The sequence below is a fragment of the Typha angustifolia genome, chromosome 7, assembly GCF_048772165.1.
Source record: "Typha angustifolia cultivar Huaian chromosome 7, ASM4877216v1, whole genome shotgun sequence".
Lineage (NCBI taxonomy): Eukaryota > Viridiplantae > Streptophyta > Magnoliopsida > Poales > Typhaceae > Typha > Typha angustifolia.
The window spans coordinates 7,364,289-7,380,555 of record NC_133245.1 but is presented as its reverse complement, the minus strand read 5'-3'; the positions used below and the strand labels follow the sequence as shown (position 1 = coordinate 7,380,555).

General features: G+C 38.1%; 1 protein-coding gene across 1 annotated transcript; it reads right to left on the bottom strand.

Moving 5' to 3' along the window:
• Positions 1 to 431: 431 nt before the first annotated feature.
• LOC140763601 (protein SMALL AUXIN UP-REGULATED RNA 12-like) lies at positions 432 to 731 on the bottom strand. The gene has a single exon (XM_073101871.1). The coding sequence runs from the start codon at positions 729 to 731 to the stop codon at positions 432 to 434; it is 300 nt and encodes a 99-aa protein (XP_072957972.1).
• Between the last annotated feature and the right edge of the window lie 15,536 nt (positions 732 to 16,267).

The following is a 16,267-nucleotide window of genomic DNA, read 5'->3' as shown; positions in this document are numbered from 1 at the left end:
CTGTTCCTTGATCCCAGTTATGCAAAGGCCAAACTTTGACAATCTTTAATATGATTTGACGATATTCCTTTCCCAAAGTCCTTATAATGTCATCCAGCATCTAATCTTTTTCTTTTGAGAAAAAGCATCTAATCTTTTACTTGGCTATTCCTGTATAAGTAAGTATTTGAAAGAGAAGACAGGAAGTAAATATGAACAGGGGAAGTCAGCCTCATTTGTTTCTTCTCGGCAAATAATCAGCTCTCACAGGGCAGCGCAAACGCTAAGCCACTCCAAGATGTACATTTCCGACCCATAGATCAATCTCATGGGTCTCGTATCAAAATCACTATGCTAGAAAAATTACAACACATTAGAGGAGGAGCAAATATAGAGAGAGAGGACACAATGAGATGAACAAGAACCCAACTCCTCCATTTCCCTCCCCCACATCACCTCATCATGGATGTGAGAGCGCGGAAAACCACCTCCTCGCATGGGATGGTAAGTCCCATGTCATGGTCGAACCCGAACTCCTCCTCGGCCCGTCCCAGTAGGCTTCTGAACTCCGGGTGTTCCAAATAGGAGATGGGCACTATGAAACGGCTCCGCTTCTCCCCTACGTATACTGCGAAGTGACCCTTGGGCACGTCATTGGGTAGCCCTTGCTTTCTCCCCAAGCTTGAGCACCTCTTTAGTATCTGCTTCAATGTCGTAGCTTGTGGGAGCTTGCAGCTATTGCTAATAGCCATTAGGATAATCTTATTTCAAGGAGAGGAAAAATTTTGAGAAGATTTGGTCAGTGGTGTGTGCGAGTTGGGACAGAGGGGTTGGATGTTATTTATAGGGGTGTAGAAGAGAGGAACAGAGGCATGTGTGGTGGGGGAGAGTAGCCAGGACAGACCACGGGTGCGTTGGGGCTGGTGGTAAGTGGAATAGGACATGTTGGGCTGACCACCTAATCCCTCTGTTTCGCTTCTTCAGGACAAACTAGGCCCTTTTTTCTCCACATCCATCAGTTCATACTTATCTATCTCTCTCTTCCCCCACCCCCTTAAAACCCCTGTATAAGAGGGAAATTTGGGTGTGATGCATGGATGGCTAAACTTTGTGGTGATGCAATGCCTTTTAACTTTGAAATTCCAAATTAATATCTTTGCTGCTTTTGATAAGAGATTTGATGCGTGTACCACTCGTTTACTCCTCCGAGGTAGAAAATCCGGTCCAGTGTTCCGCTTTTCCCTTACTATCTTGCAGTTCTCCTTTCAATTCGTTTTTAAAAATTAATACTGTTTGGTCTTGGAATAGCAATTCGAATTTACTTACACAGAAACGTAGTATGTTAAATGCTCTCTGGACGTAGTATTTGCTATAAATTACGTTTCTGAAATGAAAAGATACCAAAGCACATTGCCATCTTTCTACACCACTTTCTTTTGATCAAATTCTTTTCTCACCCAGTGCCGATCGTCGCAAAGAAAATTCAGTTCCTAATATTAGAAACATATGGTTGTACAATGCAATTTGTGTTGATCAAATTGTGTTTCCAGGACATTTCCTCCCATAACCTCCTCCTCCTCCTCCTCAACTGCTAAAATATTACCGATCCCGTTTTGCACTTAATTTCACTTTCAAGAATTCCCCAACAGCATTACTACATGTAAGAAGCTGTAACTTGCGATCTACATCACTTTCCACAATTCAATCCGGACCAATTAGGAGGATCTCCTTTTTCGTCCAACAAAAGGAGGCCCTGTGATCTATCTCCTTTCCTCGTTCTAGCGAGCAGAACTCCTTTTTACTTTTTTTACTTTAACCAAGCAGCCGTTTTCCGTTGGTCCTTTATGTATCGTGTAAGGAGAGAGAGAGAGAGAGAGAGAGAGGTACGTACCGGACAGTACCACCTGGTGCTGCTTGGTAGTTTTTGATTGTTTGGCTTGTGATGCCCTTGCCCTACAGATGCTGATCGAGTACTACTCTCTCTTTCTAGGCGAGGGCTTACACCCATAGGGAGGCTGCAGAGACCATGTGGTGTCCTCCTTCATAACCGTCCCCCACTTCTTCACGGCCCTGTAGTCTACTTGACAACAGAACGTGCATTTGCCCACAAAAGGAATCCATTTATTGACGTCAAGAGCCCAAGTTTACTTTCCGAACCTAACGTAAATAGATGAATTTCGAAATATTCACAATAATAGGGCGAACTCATTCCCGCCCCCCCCCCCACGTGCCAGACATGTGAGCTCACTTACTCCTTTTCTTCCCTCCCTCTCTTCTCTTTTTTTTTTTTTTACCCTCACCCCCCTTCTTCTATTCTCCTTTCCATCATGCCGGGAGTGTCGTTAGAGCTTGCTGTCATCGTGGTTTGACTTGTCAGTAAGTCTCCTTTCGGCTTACGAAACTAATATTGGTCAATAATTTCGATAGTATCTTCTCCCTTCCTTTTTCTGTATCATCGGTCTTATCGGGTGATTGGCAACCAATGGCTTCGTGCCTCCCAGCACTAGCTCTGATAGCTTTACCTTCACAAGGGGGAGTCATTGGCACCTTGCTTTAGAGCTATTGTAGCTCGGGAGACGATGTGGACCAACTCCATGGCTGCCAACCATGGAGAACCCTTTCCCTTTGTCGCCGGCCACTTGTGCGCTGTGCACACTCTCCTAGACCTCGTCTTCCTTCTAGCATGGGTTTTTTTATTGATCTTCTCGGTGACTCGTCGACTCATTCCCTTTATTGTCATCAGGTTTCTTCCCTCCAAGATGATCGTGCTTCATCTCCGATTAGCACATCGTATATGTTTCCCCCTGGTCAAAGAGAAGGTTAGCAGGTGAGTAGCTCAGCTGTCGACAATGGCGATCACCAGTAGCCACTCCTTTCTTCTTGGCATGCCTTGGCTTTGGAAGGAGGGGAGGTGTTGTTAGCTTGGGCTAGGTGTGGCCCAGCCTAGCTCGGGTTTGAGTTAGGTGCAGGCCAACCTAATTGGTGGGTTGTACTACAGGTAGATAAACGCAAATTTTTGGTGGGTTGGGCTATGTCCTAACCCATTTTGTTTGGGTGGGGCTACAGGTAGCCTAGCCCAAGTTTTTGGTGGGTTGGGTTGCGGCTTAACCCATTTTGTTTAGGTAAGGCTGTTAGCAGCCAACCTAGGAGGCTTTTAAGCCTTGTTGCTTTAGGGCTTTGGGCCCAATCTTGGTATGTGTTGGGGTCTTGGGCTTTGAGCTGGCCTAAGCAAAATAACTACTCTCTAATTGTTTTAATTTTGTTAGGTTTTTATTTGTTGGCAATTGTGTACAAAATATTCTAAGTGTATTTTTTCATGTATATGAGCTTTACACAAGTCTAGAATATCACTGGTGTGAAGAATTTCAAGATCATTGGAGAAAAGCCATCGCGTTCTCAGCCGCGTTCACAAGCGCGTTTGAACGCGGGCACTGCGTTCACACAGACAGAGAGCCACGTTCACAAGCGCGTTCGAACGCGGGCACTGCGTTCACACAAACAGAGAGCCGCGTTCACAAGCGCGTTCGAACGCGGGCACTGCATTCACACAGACAGAGAGCCGCGTTCACAAACGCGTTCGAACGCGGGTACTGCGTTCACACAGACCGAGAGCAGCGTTCACAAACGCGTTCAAACGCAACCTGAAGAATTCAAGCTGTCGCGTTCGAACGCACTTGGGCCCGTTCGAACGCAAGTGAGATTAAGTTAGGCCGTTCGAACGCACTCGGGCCGCGTTCGAACGCACCTATGAAGTTTGCAATTTATTGGATTTTTGTGAGTACGAATATTACTTGGATTTGAAAATATCTTGGAGATCATATATAAGGATAGTGTTGCCCTAACTCTAGGTGGTTGAAGGAGATTATTCAAGGAGACCTTTTGGAGGCTATATTGGTTCTTCAACAAACAAGGCCCTTTGCATCTAAAAATCTTAATCTTTCATCTTAAGGGCTATCTAGACGAAAGATCAATCTCGAGGGTTACTGAGATTGGACTTCAATCACAAGAAGCAGTGAATCGTGGGTTCTAGCGATCAAGACTGAGAGGAACAAAGTCGTTTGGATCGACGGGTTGTTTTGTGAGTCAGTCTTGTAACTGCTACTATCATAGTGATTGGTTTTGATCCGAGTTTGGATCCGTGGTTTTTTACCGTTTGGGTTTTCCACGTTAAAATCTTGGTGTTCATCTTTACTTTCGTTCTTTATATTTCTTCGATCTTTTACTTAAGCGAACGAGCGAGATTATTGCCTAGTATTTAGATACATACGTGTGTCTAGGGGTTTTTTCAATTGGTATCAGAGCGGGTTCTCTCACCCTTTGAGAGAGATCTATTAGGCATGGATTTTCATAGAGATGGACCATCATCTATTAGACCTCCTATACTAGATGGATCAAATTATGGATATTGGAAAGCTAGGATGAGAGCTTATTTGAAGTCTATAGATGAGAGAGTATGGATGGCCATTGTGAACGGTTGGAGTCCACCAATGTACATGGTGAATGATGAGTTAGTTGAGAAACCGATTGAGTCATGGGATAAAACAGATTATGAAAAAGTTGGCTGGAATAGCAAAGCAATAAATGCAATTTTTAGTTGTGTTTCCTCGGAAGAATTTAGAAGAATATCTACTTGTGAAATAGCAAAACAAGCTTGGATGATCTTAGAAACAACTCATGAAGGTACTATGGCTGTAAAACTTTCGAAACTTCAGAGGTTGACTACTAATTTTGAAACCCTACGTATGGAGGAGAATGAAACATTTGATGAGTTCTATGCAAAGTTAAGTGATATAGTCAATTCCAGTTTCAACCTAGGAGAGAAAATTCCTGAAAATAGAATTGTCCGTAAGATCCTTAGGTCTCTTCCAGAAAGGTTTCAGGCGAAAGTCACAGCTATTGAGGAAAGTAAGGACATTGATTCTATGAAAGTTAAACAATTGGTAGGAAATCTACAAACATTTGAGTCCAGTCTTTCAAAACCGAGGAAGTCCAAAGGGATAGCTCTATCCACTGTTGAACAAAATTTAGAGGAGTCTGAAGATGAAGGTGATTTAGATGTTGAGATGTTGGCTATGTTTGTCAAAAAGTTTAATAAATTCTTTCGGAAGCCAAACAAGTTGAATACTGAAAAGTTTGAAAAAAATAAAACTTTTTTGAAAAAGAAGAATACTGTGACTTCGAATACAGGTGGTAGCAACAACAATGTCAAGCAGAAAAATAAGAATTCTGAAAATAAAGTTCAATGTTTTGAATGTTCTGGTTTTGGACACATCGCACAAGAATGCCCTAATCGTCTTAAGAGAAAGGGCAAAGCTATGAAAGTTACTTGGGATGATTCAGATGATTCTGATAAAGACGAAGAAAACTTTGTAGCCTTTGCCTCTTCTCTGCTTAATACTGACTCTGTTGATGATACTGATAGTACAGATGATCTTGATATGCTACCGGTTGAGGAAGATGAATCTGAAATTCAAAAGGCATATAATGACTTGTACCTGGAGTCGTTTAAACTCAAGAAAAGCAATCTTAGACTACTTCAACGACTCAAGGAAATTGAACCAGAAAGAATTCAATTTGAGGAGAAGTACAAGTTGGAGCTTGAACGTGTTAAAGACCTTTCTGAACAACTTGACAATGCGAAAAATAAAATGAAGGCTGATGAAATTGAACTAGAGCGATTGCATAAGGAAGTTACTTTTCTAAAAGGGAAGAACAAACTGGACGAGATTCTAAAAGCTCAGATCTCTGGAAAAGACAGGTATGGTGTTGGATATACTAGTAATTCAAATAATAATAAAACTGTTTTTGTTTCTGCAGGTATACAAAAGGAAGAATACCTGAAGCCATCAATCGTATTTTCAAAGCAATCCTGGATGAATCCTTCAAAATTGAAGATGAATCTACAAACTGGTGAATCTTTGACGGCACCAAAGGTAAACTTTAGTCACACTCCTCGACAAAAAGTGAGTAGAAAAGGGTCTGTTCCGACATGCTATCATTGTGGCATTCTAGGGCATATTCGACCTCATTGTAAATTTTTGTAAAAACCTAGAACTGCTTTCATTTATGGAATGAAAACAAAAACCATATGGGTCAAGAAAAGTGATTTGAAATGTTATGTTGTGCATACAGCCTTGAAAGCTTTAAATTCTGATTTATGGTATTTAGACAGTGGCTGTTCAAGACATATGTCGGGTGACAAGTCGTTATTTTCTAATCTTGAAAAACATGAAGGGGGAGTTGTGACATTCGGAGATGGTAATTCATCAAAGGTAATAGGTAAAGGAAAGGTAAGTACTCTAGGGATTCCTAGTCTCGAAAATGTTCTTTATGTTAAGGGCTTGAAAGCTAATCTACTGAGCATCAGTCAATTTTGTGATGAAGATTATGAGGTAAAATTCTCCAAAAATGATTGTACTGTTCTAGATCATGATGGTAATGTTATATGTTATGGATCTAGAACATCTGATAATTGCTATGTCGTTGGAACTTCACATAAACTGAAATATAACAGTGCGTCTTTCGACATTGCAGATCTCTGGCATCAACGTCTTGGACATGTGAATCACAAGGAATTATTTACTCTGTCCAAACATGAAGTGGTAAGAGGAATACCTAAGATAAAAGAAATGTCAAAAAGAGTGTGCGGTTCGTGTCAAATTGGAAAACAAATTCGTATCTCACACAAGAAGGTAAATGCAGCTACCACTGACCGTGTGCTACGATTAGTTCACATGGACTTGATGGGTCCAACGAAAACCGAAAGTCTTGGAGGTAAACGCTATATATTCTTAATGGTCGATGATTACTCCAGATATACCTGGGTTGCCTTTCTACGTGAGAAGTCTGAAACCTTTGAAGTTTTTAAATCACTGTGCTTAAAATTGCAGAATGAAAAATCTACAACCCTAGTTAGGATTCGTTCTGATCATGGTAGAGAATTTGAAAATGAAAATTTTTCTATATTTTGCGATTCTCTTGGTATTCAACATGAGTTTTCAGCTCCTATAACTCCACAACAGAACAGGATTGTTGAAAGAAAAAACCGAGTTGTGCAGGAAATGGCTAGGGTTATGCTTCATGCTAAAAAGGTTACTCAAAGGTTTTGGGCAGAGGCGGTCAATACAGCGGTACATGTAATAAATCATGTTTATCTAAGACCAGGTACAAATATGACTGCTTATGAAATCTGGAAAGGTAAGAAACCTAGTGTTAAATATTTTCGAGTTTTTGGTAGTAAATGTTATATCTTGCGTGATCGAGAATATTTGACTAAATTTGACACTAGAAGTAGCGAAGGCATCTTTTTGGGGTACTCGAATAATAGTAGAGCCTACAGAGTATTTAACCTTAAAACTTCTACTGTTATGGAATCTGCTAATGTTATGATAGATGAATCCTCGACTGACTTAACTAAAGCTACTTCTATTTCTGTTTCTGCAGATACATATTACGAAGAAATAGGAAAGGAGCTTGATCTTGAAATTGAGAATAAGGATGAGGACAAAGTTGAAATGAATAAAAATGACTGCAACGTACCGGAACCATCTGCTAGAGTGAAATCAAATCATCCACTGTCACAAGTGATCGGAGACGTGAATGGACCGATTAAGACAAGACGACAAATCCAAAGTGAGGTATCATTACTTGTTATACATCTTCTTTTGAACCTAAAAATGTGAAAGAAGCATTGTTAGACGATTCTTGGGTAAATGCTATGCATGAGGAATTAGAGCAATTTTCTAGGAATGATGTTTGGTATTTAGTTCCTAGACCTAAGAATGTGAACGTTATTGGAACAAAGTGGATTTACAAAAATAAAAGTGATGAACATGGCAATATAGTTCGAAATAAAGCCAGACTAGTAGCACAGGGATACACTCAGGTTGAGGGTATAGATTTTGATGAGACATTTGCACCTGTTGCTAGATTAGAGTCTATTCGTATACTGCTTGCCATTGCTTGTAATTTAAAATTTAAATTATTTCAAATGGATGTTAAAAGTGCTTTCTTAAATGGTATCCTGAATGAAGATGTTTATGTGGAACAACCTAAGGGTTTCGAAGATCAAAAATTTCCTTCTTATGTTTTTAAATTGAAAAAGGCTCTTTACGGGCTAAAACAAGCTCCGAGAGCTTGGTATGAGAAGTTGACCACCTTTTTAGTGGATGCGGGGTTCACTCGAGGGGGAGTGGACAAGACATTATTCATTAGACGTGAAAACAAGAGTTTAGTTGTGGCACAAATATATGTGGATGACATTGTCTTCGGGGCGACGAGTCAATTATTAGCTAAGGAGTTTGCTGATCTCATGCACAGTCATTTTGAGATGAGTATGGTGGGTGAGTTGAAGTTCTTTTTAGGGCTTCAAATTACTCAATTGGAGAGAGGGATTTTTATCACTCAAACCAAGTATGCTAAGGATCTTGTGACTAAATTTGGTTTAGAAAATGCAAAACATGCCAGAACTCCTATGAGTACAACTACCAAACTAGGTAAGGACATGTCAGGAAAAAGTGTTGATCAGACAGTGTATAGGAGCATGATCGGTAGCCTTTTGTACTTAACGGCTAGTAGACCCGACATTGCATTTAGTGTCGGTGTGTGTGCTAGGCTTCAGTCTGAACCTAAGGAGTCACATTTGTTTGCTGTGAAACGTATCATAAAATATGTTAGTGGCACAGTTGATTTAGGTATCTGGTTTACTTATGACTCGGGTGCTATCATATCGGCATACACGGATTCTGATTGGACAGGTTCATGTGATGAAAGAAAAAGTACTTCAGGTGGATGTTTTTATATTGGAAACAATCTGGTTGCATGGCACAGTAAGAAACAAAACTCGATATCTTTATCTACTACGGAGGCCGAGTACATTGCAGCAGGAAGTTGTTGTTCTCAGTTACTATGGATGAAACAGATGGTCAAGGATTATGGCATTGAACAAGATACTATGGTGCTTTATTGTGACAACATGAGTGCTATTAATATATTGAAAAATCCTGTTCAACACTCGCGTACAAAACATATTGATATCCGACATCATTTTATACGCGAGTTAGTTGAAGACAAAACAATAGCACTAGAACATGTTGAGACGGAGAAACAGTTGGGTGACTTGTTTACAAAACCTTTGGATTTACAGAGATTTGAGTATCTTCGTACTTCTTTAGGGATTTGTGCTTTGGACTGATTTTATTGGGATTTGTGTTCTTTTTAGTTTGCGAGTTTCTTTTGTTTCATTTTTTTTGGTTTTCTTTTACTCTGAAATTTTCTTTGGTTTCAGTTTTAGATTTGTTGAGTTTTTTTTTGTTATAAAAAAAAAAAAAAATTTGATGCACTCCTAGATTCAATAATATCCTCTTGACATAAAAATATGATTTTTCTCTTGATTGTGAGTTATTATAGTCAATTTTGTCATCTTGTAGTATATTGTTTCAATTTTGAATTTGTCACTCCCTCGACTTCTATAATAATAACTTTTTAATGCCTCATAACGTATGTGTATTCTTGAGTGAGCATAATATCATGAATATTTTTTTTTAAATAGCTCTCTATTAACTTTGATTTGCACAGTTTGACCTCATGCTTAGTTATCAAATATATTTTTATAAAAGATCAATGAAAAGGGCTGCAATGAGTTAGTGTGAAAGCCGTCTTGTTTCGAGTCCAGTTTGACTCAGTACATTATTTGCAAATGTTAATAAAAAAAAAATTGATATATGTGAATTTCTTCTTGCACATTGTTTGATTTGTATTTCAAGAAAAGGGCTACCTACTCATGTGTGAAAGCCATCATTGCACATATATGTTTCAATAAAAAAATACAGGAAAAATTCCTACTGTATTATGGAGAATAAGTCGAAAAGTGTAAAATTTCTATACTGAGTCGGTTTGACTACTGTGTTGCATCATTATTTATATAGTAAAGTTTGTTTAAGAAGATTGGTTCATGTTATCTATGATCATCTTGCATATGCATATCGTTATGATCAATCAAGATTAATGTAATTTTGAGTGATGCATTCGAATTGAGTATAATATGCTTTTGATGATTTGATTGATCTTGTATGACTTATTTCATTTGATTGTCATATTCTATGTCTTGATTATATTTTGGAATTCTAGAAGTGCATCTTCAAAAAGATTTTTTCCTTGTTTTTAGTTAAATTAAATTAAAAAAAAAAAGAGAGGGCGTTCGAACGAGGATTCTTGAGTTCGAACGCGGCGCGTTCGAACGCGCGGACTGGTGCGTTCGAACGCGGCGCGTTCGAACGCGCGGACTGGTGCGTTCGAACGCACGCGTGGGTTCTTTAAATATTGCGTCCGAACCCAAGGGTTTCATCTTCCATTCTCCAAACCCTAAAAACCCTTCATTTTCCCCTTCTCAAATCTTCAAGATCTTGGTGTTTTTCATCGAATTTTTCACTTCAAATCCTTTTTGGGGGTCGATCTCCTCCGGATCTAGTGTCTTTCCACCAAAATTTTGAGTTTTTCCCCACATTTGCAAGGTATGATCATCTATTATTATTTTTTATATACACTTGCTTGATTTTGAGTGATGTGTGCGTTCTCAACTTTTGATCACGTTAATGTTCAACTCTTGATGGTTCTTGTGAGATTGAACGTGATATCTTAGCATTTTTCAAGTGCAAGATGTTTTTCCTTTTGGGGCTTCATGGTTTTTACCATTTTTCTTTGGATTTCTTGCTATTTTTTTGGTTGCTTTCGGGAATGTATTGAATATTGAAACGTGTTTTCTTTTCAAGAATGCCTAAGAAAACGACGGTGACCAAGAAACCAAGGCCGCCTTCCTCGCCATCCTCGGCTCCCAAGTTTTCTTCAACAACGGCTGAGGGTCGTTACAAGCATAATTTTGGCACCCGTCCTGTTATCTGTGAAAGACCCGTAGTTATATCTGATTTTTCTGAGTTGGGGATTGAACAGATCTTTACTGACCGAGGATGGTTATCAGTGTGTCGGATGAGCGGGACTGCTTATGTGAAAGTTGTTAGAGAATTCTTTAGTAATGCCACGATTTTCGATCACTATATACGTTCTACTGTTCGTGGTGTATCTATATACTTGGATTCCGATGTTATTCGTGCTGAACTGAGTTTGCCTGCTGGTGAGTTTCAGTATCCGACGTCTGCTCCACTCCCTGATATAAATGACTATGCCGGTACAGTCCTGATCAAAGGGGAACGTTGGAAAGGTAACATGATGCCACATGCAAGGCTGACATCTGTGGCTCGCATGCTTCATCTCTTTTGTCTGTACAATGTCACCCCCAAGACCCGACATTCCAGCATTAGTTTGGATCGTGCGTTCCTTCTTCATGCCATGTTATCGGGAGTCTCTATTGACTTAGCTGCAGTGAACTATGATTCGATTCTCTCAGCTGCACAGAAAGAAGCACCTCGTGAGGGATTACCTTTTGACATCTTTCTTACCAATTTGTGCACTCAGAGTGGGGTGCGAGTAGATGCTTCGGAACCTTCACTTACTTCGCAGAAACCATTGGATCGGATTACTCTGAAGCGGAGTCAAGCTCACGACCAGACATCTCCTCTCAAACCGTCCTCTTCCGCCGCTGGTCGGTCATCGCATCTCGACAGTTCAGATGATAGCTCTGCCGATGACTCATCTCCCACTGAGGGGGAGTTACCTCAGTACTCGGACCGGTTCGATCAACTTAGTACTCAAGTGCAGGATCTCCATTCCGCGGTGAATGATCTACGTACTGAGCAAATCCGTCAGGGAACTGTACTTGATTCCGTGTTGACGATTCTTCATCGTCAGTTTCCTCCGAGTTCTTAGTCTTTGGCATTTGTGCCAAAAAGGGGGAGAGAGTGTCTCAGTGGTTAAGTGTCTAGGTGTGTAGGGGGAGTTTAGTGGAGTTTACTTGATGGTTGATCTTGGCATTTGAAACTTAACTTGAAGCAATTGTGATAACGTGTGTTTAATCTTTGTCTGTTTAAATTTTTGCTCTTGAGATAACTTGTGTTTCGATTTTTTCTATTTCAAGTTATTTTCACTTGATCTTGGATTGGTATATGTTTCCTTGCAGGGATTGATGTGCAAAATATTCTAGACTTGTTGATTGCTCAGTTTGAAATCTTTGTAATATCTTGTAACATAGGTGTTTTGTCACAAATTGCCAAAGGGGGAGATTGTTAGGTTTTTATTTGTTGGCAATTGTGTACAAAATATTCTAAGTGTATTTTTTCATGTATATGAGCTTTACACAAGTCTAGAATATCACTGGTGTGAAGAATTTCAAGATCATTGGAGAAAAGCCGTCGCGTTCTCAGCCGCGTTCACAAGCGCGTTCGAACGCGGGCACTGCGTTCACACAGACAGAGAGCCACGTTCACAAGCGCGTTCGAACGCGGGCACTGCGTTCACACAGACAGAGAGCCGCATTCACAAGCGCGTTCGAACGCGGGCACTGCGTTCACACAGACAGAGAGCCGCGTTCACAAGCGCGTTCGAACGCGGGCACTGCGTTCACACAGACAGAGAGCCGCGTTCACAAACGCGTTCGAACGCGGGTACTGCGTTCACACAGACCGAGAGCAGCGTTCACAAACGCGTTCGAACGCAACCTGAAGAATTCAAGCTGTCGCGTTCGAACGCACTTGGGCCCGTTCGAACGCAAGTGAGATTAAGTTAGGCCGTTCGAACGCACTCGGGCCGCGTTCGAACGCACCTATGAAGTTTGCAATTTATTGGATTTTCGTGAGTACGAATATTACTTGGATTTGAAAATATCTTGGAGATCATATATAAGGATAGTGTTGCCCTAACTCTAGGTGGTTGAAGGAGATTATTCAAGGAGACCTTTTGGAGGCTACATTGGTTCTTCAACAAACAAGGCCCTTTGCATCTAAAAATCTTAATCTTTCGTCTTAAGGGCTATCTAGACGAAAGATCAATCTCGAGGGTTACTGAGATTGGACTTCAATCACAAGAAGCAGTGAATCGTGGGTTCTAGCGATCAAGACTGAGAGGAACAAAGTCGTTTGGATCGACGGGTTGTTTTGTGAGTCAGTCTTGTAACTGCTACTATCATAGTGATTGGTTTTGATCCGAGTTTGGATCCGTGGTTTTTTACCGTTTGGGTTTTCCACGTTAAAATCTTGGTGTTCATCTTTACTTTCGTTCTTTATATTTCTTCGATCTTTTACTTAAGCGAACGAGCGAGATCATTGCCTAGTATTTAGATACATACGTGTGTCTAGGGGTTTTTTCAAATTTACTTAGTTATTTTATTTAATTATCATTGTCAAATTTAAGTCTTAATTATTAATTATCCTTTTAAGGGTAAATTTGTTAGCCATAATAATTGCTATAATTTAATAATGATAAATGAGGCATTGGTATAGGATTACCACTATTAATTGCTTTTAATGGGACTTCATCTCTAATTGGAGTTTGGTAATTCTAGTAGACGTGTATTTATATGCAATAAGTAAGTTAATTAAGCATGATCTTTTTTATATATTTTAAGTCGATAGCAATTAGTTGAACCATAAATATGATGAGAATTGTATTAATAACCCTTAATGGTGTGTCAAACCGTCATAATTAATATATCAACTCTACTTGATTAATAAATGCAAGAATTTTTGATTAAACCTACCCAAACTTATAACTGATGTCAATAAGGTTAATTAATTAATTAGTGACATAAATGTTATACTTATATTTTATTACTTTATTTATTGGGGTGGACTCTGTACTAAGCGAGGATGATCCGTGGCATGGTTGGAGTTGATTAATTTGGAAATGGTACTAGGCAAGTGAAACTCCAATAGTCTAGGAGTAGCATAGAGAATAAAATATTTTATTTTAAGACATCATCACATTCATACCATGTATGTGCATGTATGTAGATTATGTTAACTTTACTTCCATTTGGCATAATTACATTTATCATGACTACTATGCATACACATGGGCATAATTATATATGATAACATGTAATACATGATAATAATGTGTTTCATTATACTTGTTGTGTTATATAATATTATATTACTTGTAGACATGCACAACCATAAAAGGTATGACTTTTGTGTCTTAACAGTACTTGACATCTACACAACTAAGGTTCATGGTAAGAGATATTATTATACTTATATATCAGGGCTCATGCTTAAGTTTCCAATTTGTTAACCATAGAAATCAGGTAGCTATTTCACAAAGTGATGGCCGATTTATTAACGATTGACGAGAATCGTGCCCTTTAGGATATTTAAGATACAGAGAGAATGGTAGGATGATATAAACCTAGCGGTACTTAATGACATAGGGTGAGGGTGTCCGTGAGTGATGGCTCATAATTTTTTTACATGGTGGTGTGATGATATGGAGCCAAGGTATATTAACTTATGTGATAGGCTTACGACTGAAGTTCTCAGTTTGATGATTCTACCGTTAAGGTCTATTATCCCTTAGGGTTATTCATGTGGTCACATTGATGTGGCCTACGAGCGTAGCTCTATATAAGCCTAAGTTATAGACTTGATAGTCTGATGTGATGTATATCATATTATTTAGTATTGACATGGCTTATGGACGGAGCTTAGACTGAGCACGAGTTTGGGGATATGATAATACGGGTTTGATGCATGTCTTATTGTAAATTGTTAGTGCATGTGCATATTAGATGAATATGATGACTATATGACATTGATGCATTGATTTGATCATGATATGCATATTTATATTTATCTACTATTGCTTTTTTATTCACACTAATTTTAGATTGTAGAAGTAAAAACTTGCTAGCTTTATATTCGCCACCATTTGGTGAAAATATTTTCAGCTTGTAGATGAGCCTGTGTTCATGGAGAAGTCGACGAAGATCTATTTCATAATTTTTCTAATTATTTTTTTATGTAAATTTAAGACGATGGCTTATAGCCCCCACGTGGGTATTTTTATATGATTTTGGATATGTATTTTGGGGCTTGCTATGTCATTTGTTGTTATAGGCCTCTTTTGTTTATATTATTTATAAACTTATTAGGCTTTTTTTTTATATATATTATGATAAAATATTGACTAATAGGTTATGTAAAAACCACGTGGGTTCTCACGTGAACCCACGTGAGGAGCATGTGAGTTCTACTTACATGAGAGGCATGAGTATTTAGTGGCGGATAGATTTTATTTTTGTCATAGGCCCATTTTTGTTTTTTTTACAGATAAAACATTTTTTCTTTTTGTCTTTCAAATGTGCCTTTCTGTCATTAAGTGCTTATTAAATGCTAATAGCACAATGTAAGAATAAAGAAAAGTGACACGTGTTCACTACTTCCTTTTTTTCTTCTTCTTTCATCTAGTTATTATAATTATGGATGAAATAGGAATTGAAGCTTTGCTAAGAAAATTTTCGTTTATTTATGGACGTTTGCGCATCTACGATGTAGTTTTATATTTAATTCAAATTAATTAATTTTTTCTAAAAAAAAACTTAATATGCATTACAAATAAAGTGCAATATTTAGTTATGGACACTTTTATACATTCGATTATTTTCCAATTAAAAGAGCAAAAAGGAATCATTCTTACTTATTTTTCTAAGTATAATTTGTAGTTAATTTATTTATAAAATTTTCAAATTAACTATGAAATACAGTTAGAAAAAGAAGAAAGATAAGAAAGAATGAAATAGATACTACCCTAAAATGAACTTAATATGTGTTGCAAATAAGGTGATATATCTAGTTATGAGCACTTCTATTTATTTAACACAAATTCTTAATTATACATTAGATTGTTTCCCAATTGAAAGAGCTAAAAGAATCGTCTTTACTTTTTTTTTTCCACTAGAAATAATTTTATACAAGAAAAAAATAAGATTGTGAAAGAGTGAGATATAATAAGTAAAAGAAGAGTAGAGTATAATTTTTCTCAAGTTAATCATAAATTTTGTAAATAAACTATGAATTGGAGACATGTTATAATCATTAACACATTTCTAATGTACATGAATACTTTCATTTATCAAGTATAATTTTTTAAGTGTGCACAAGATATGTTTTCCCATTAAATAACCAAAAGAATCAAATACTCTAATCACATTTCAAAAATAGAGAACATTGGTGCTAAGAGTAGCTAAAAGAAAGCGACAATTATGTATTTTATTGTATGATTTAATATTAGGTACATAGTTAATTTACGAATTTCATAGTTATATACAAATTTCACAATTATATTTACTAACATTCTTTGTCTTCTTTTTTTCACTAGAAATAATTTTATATAAGCATTTCAT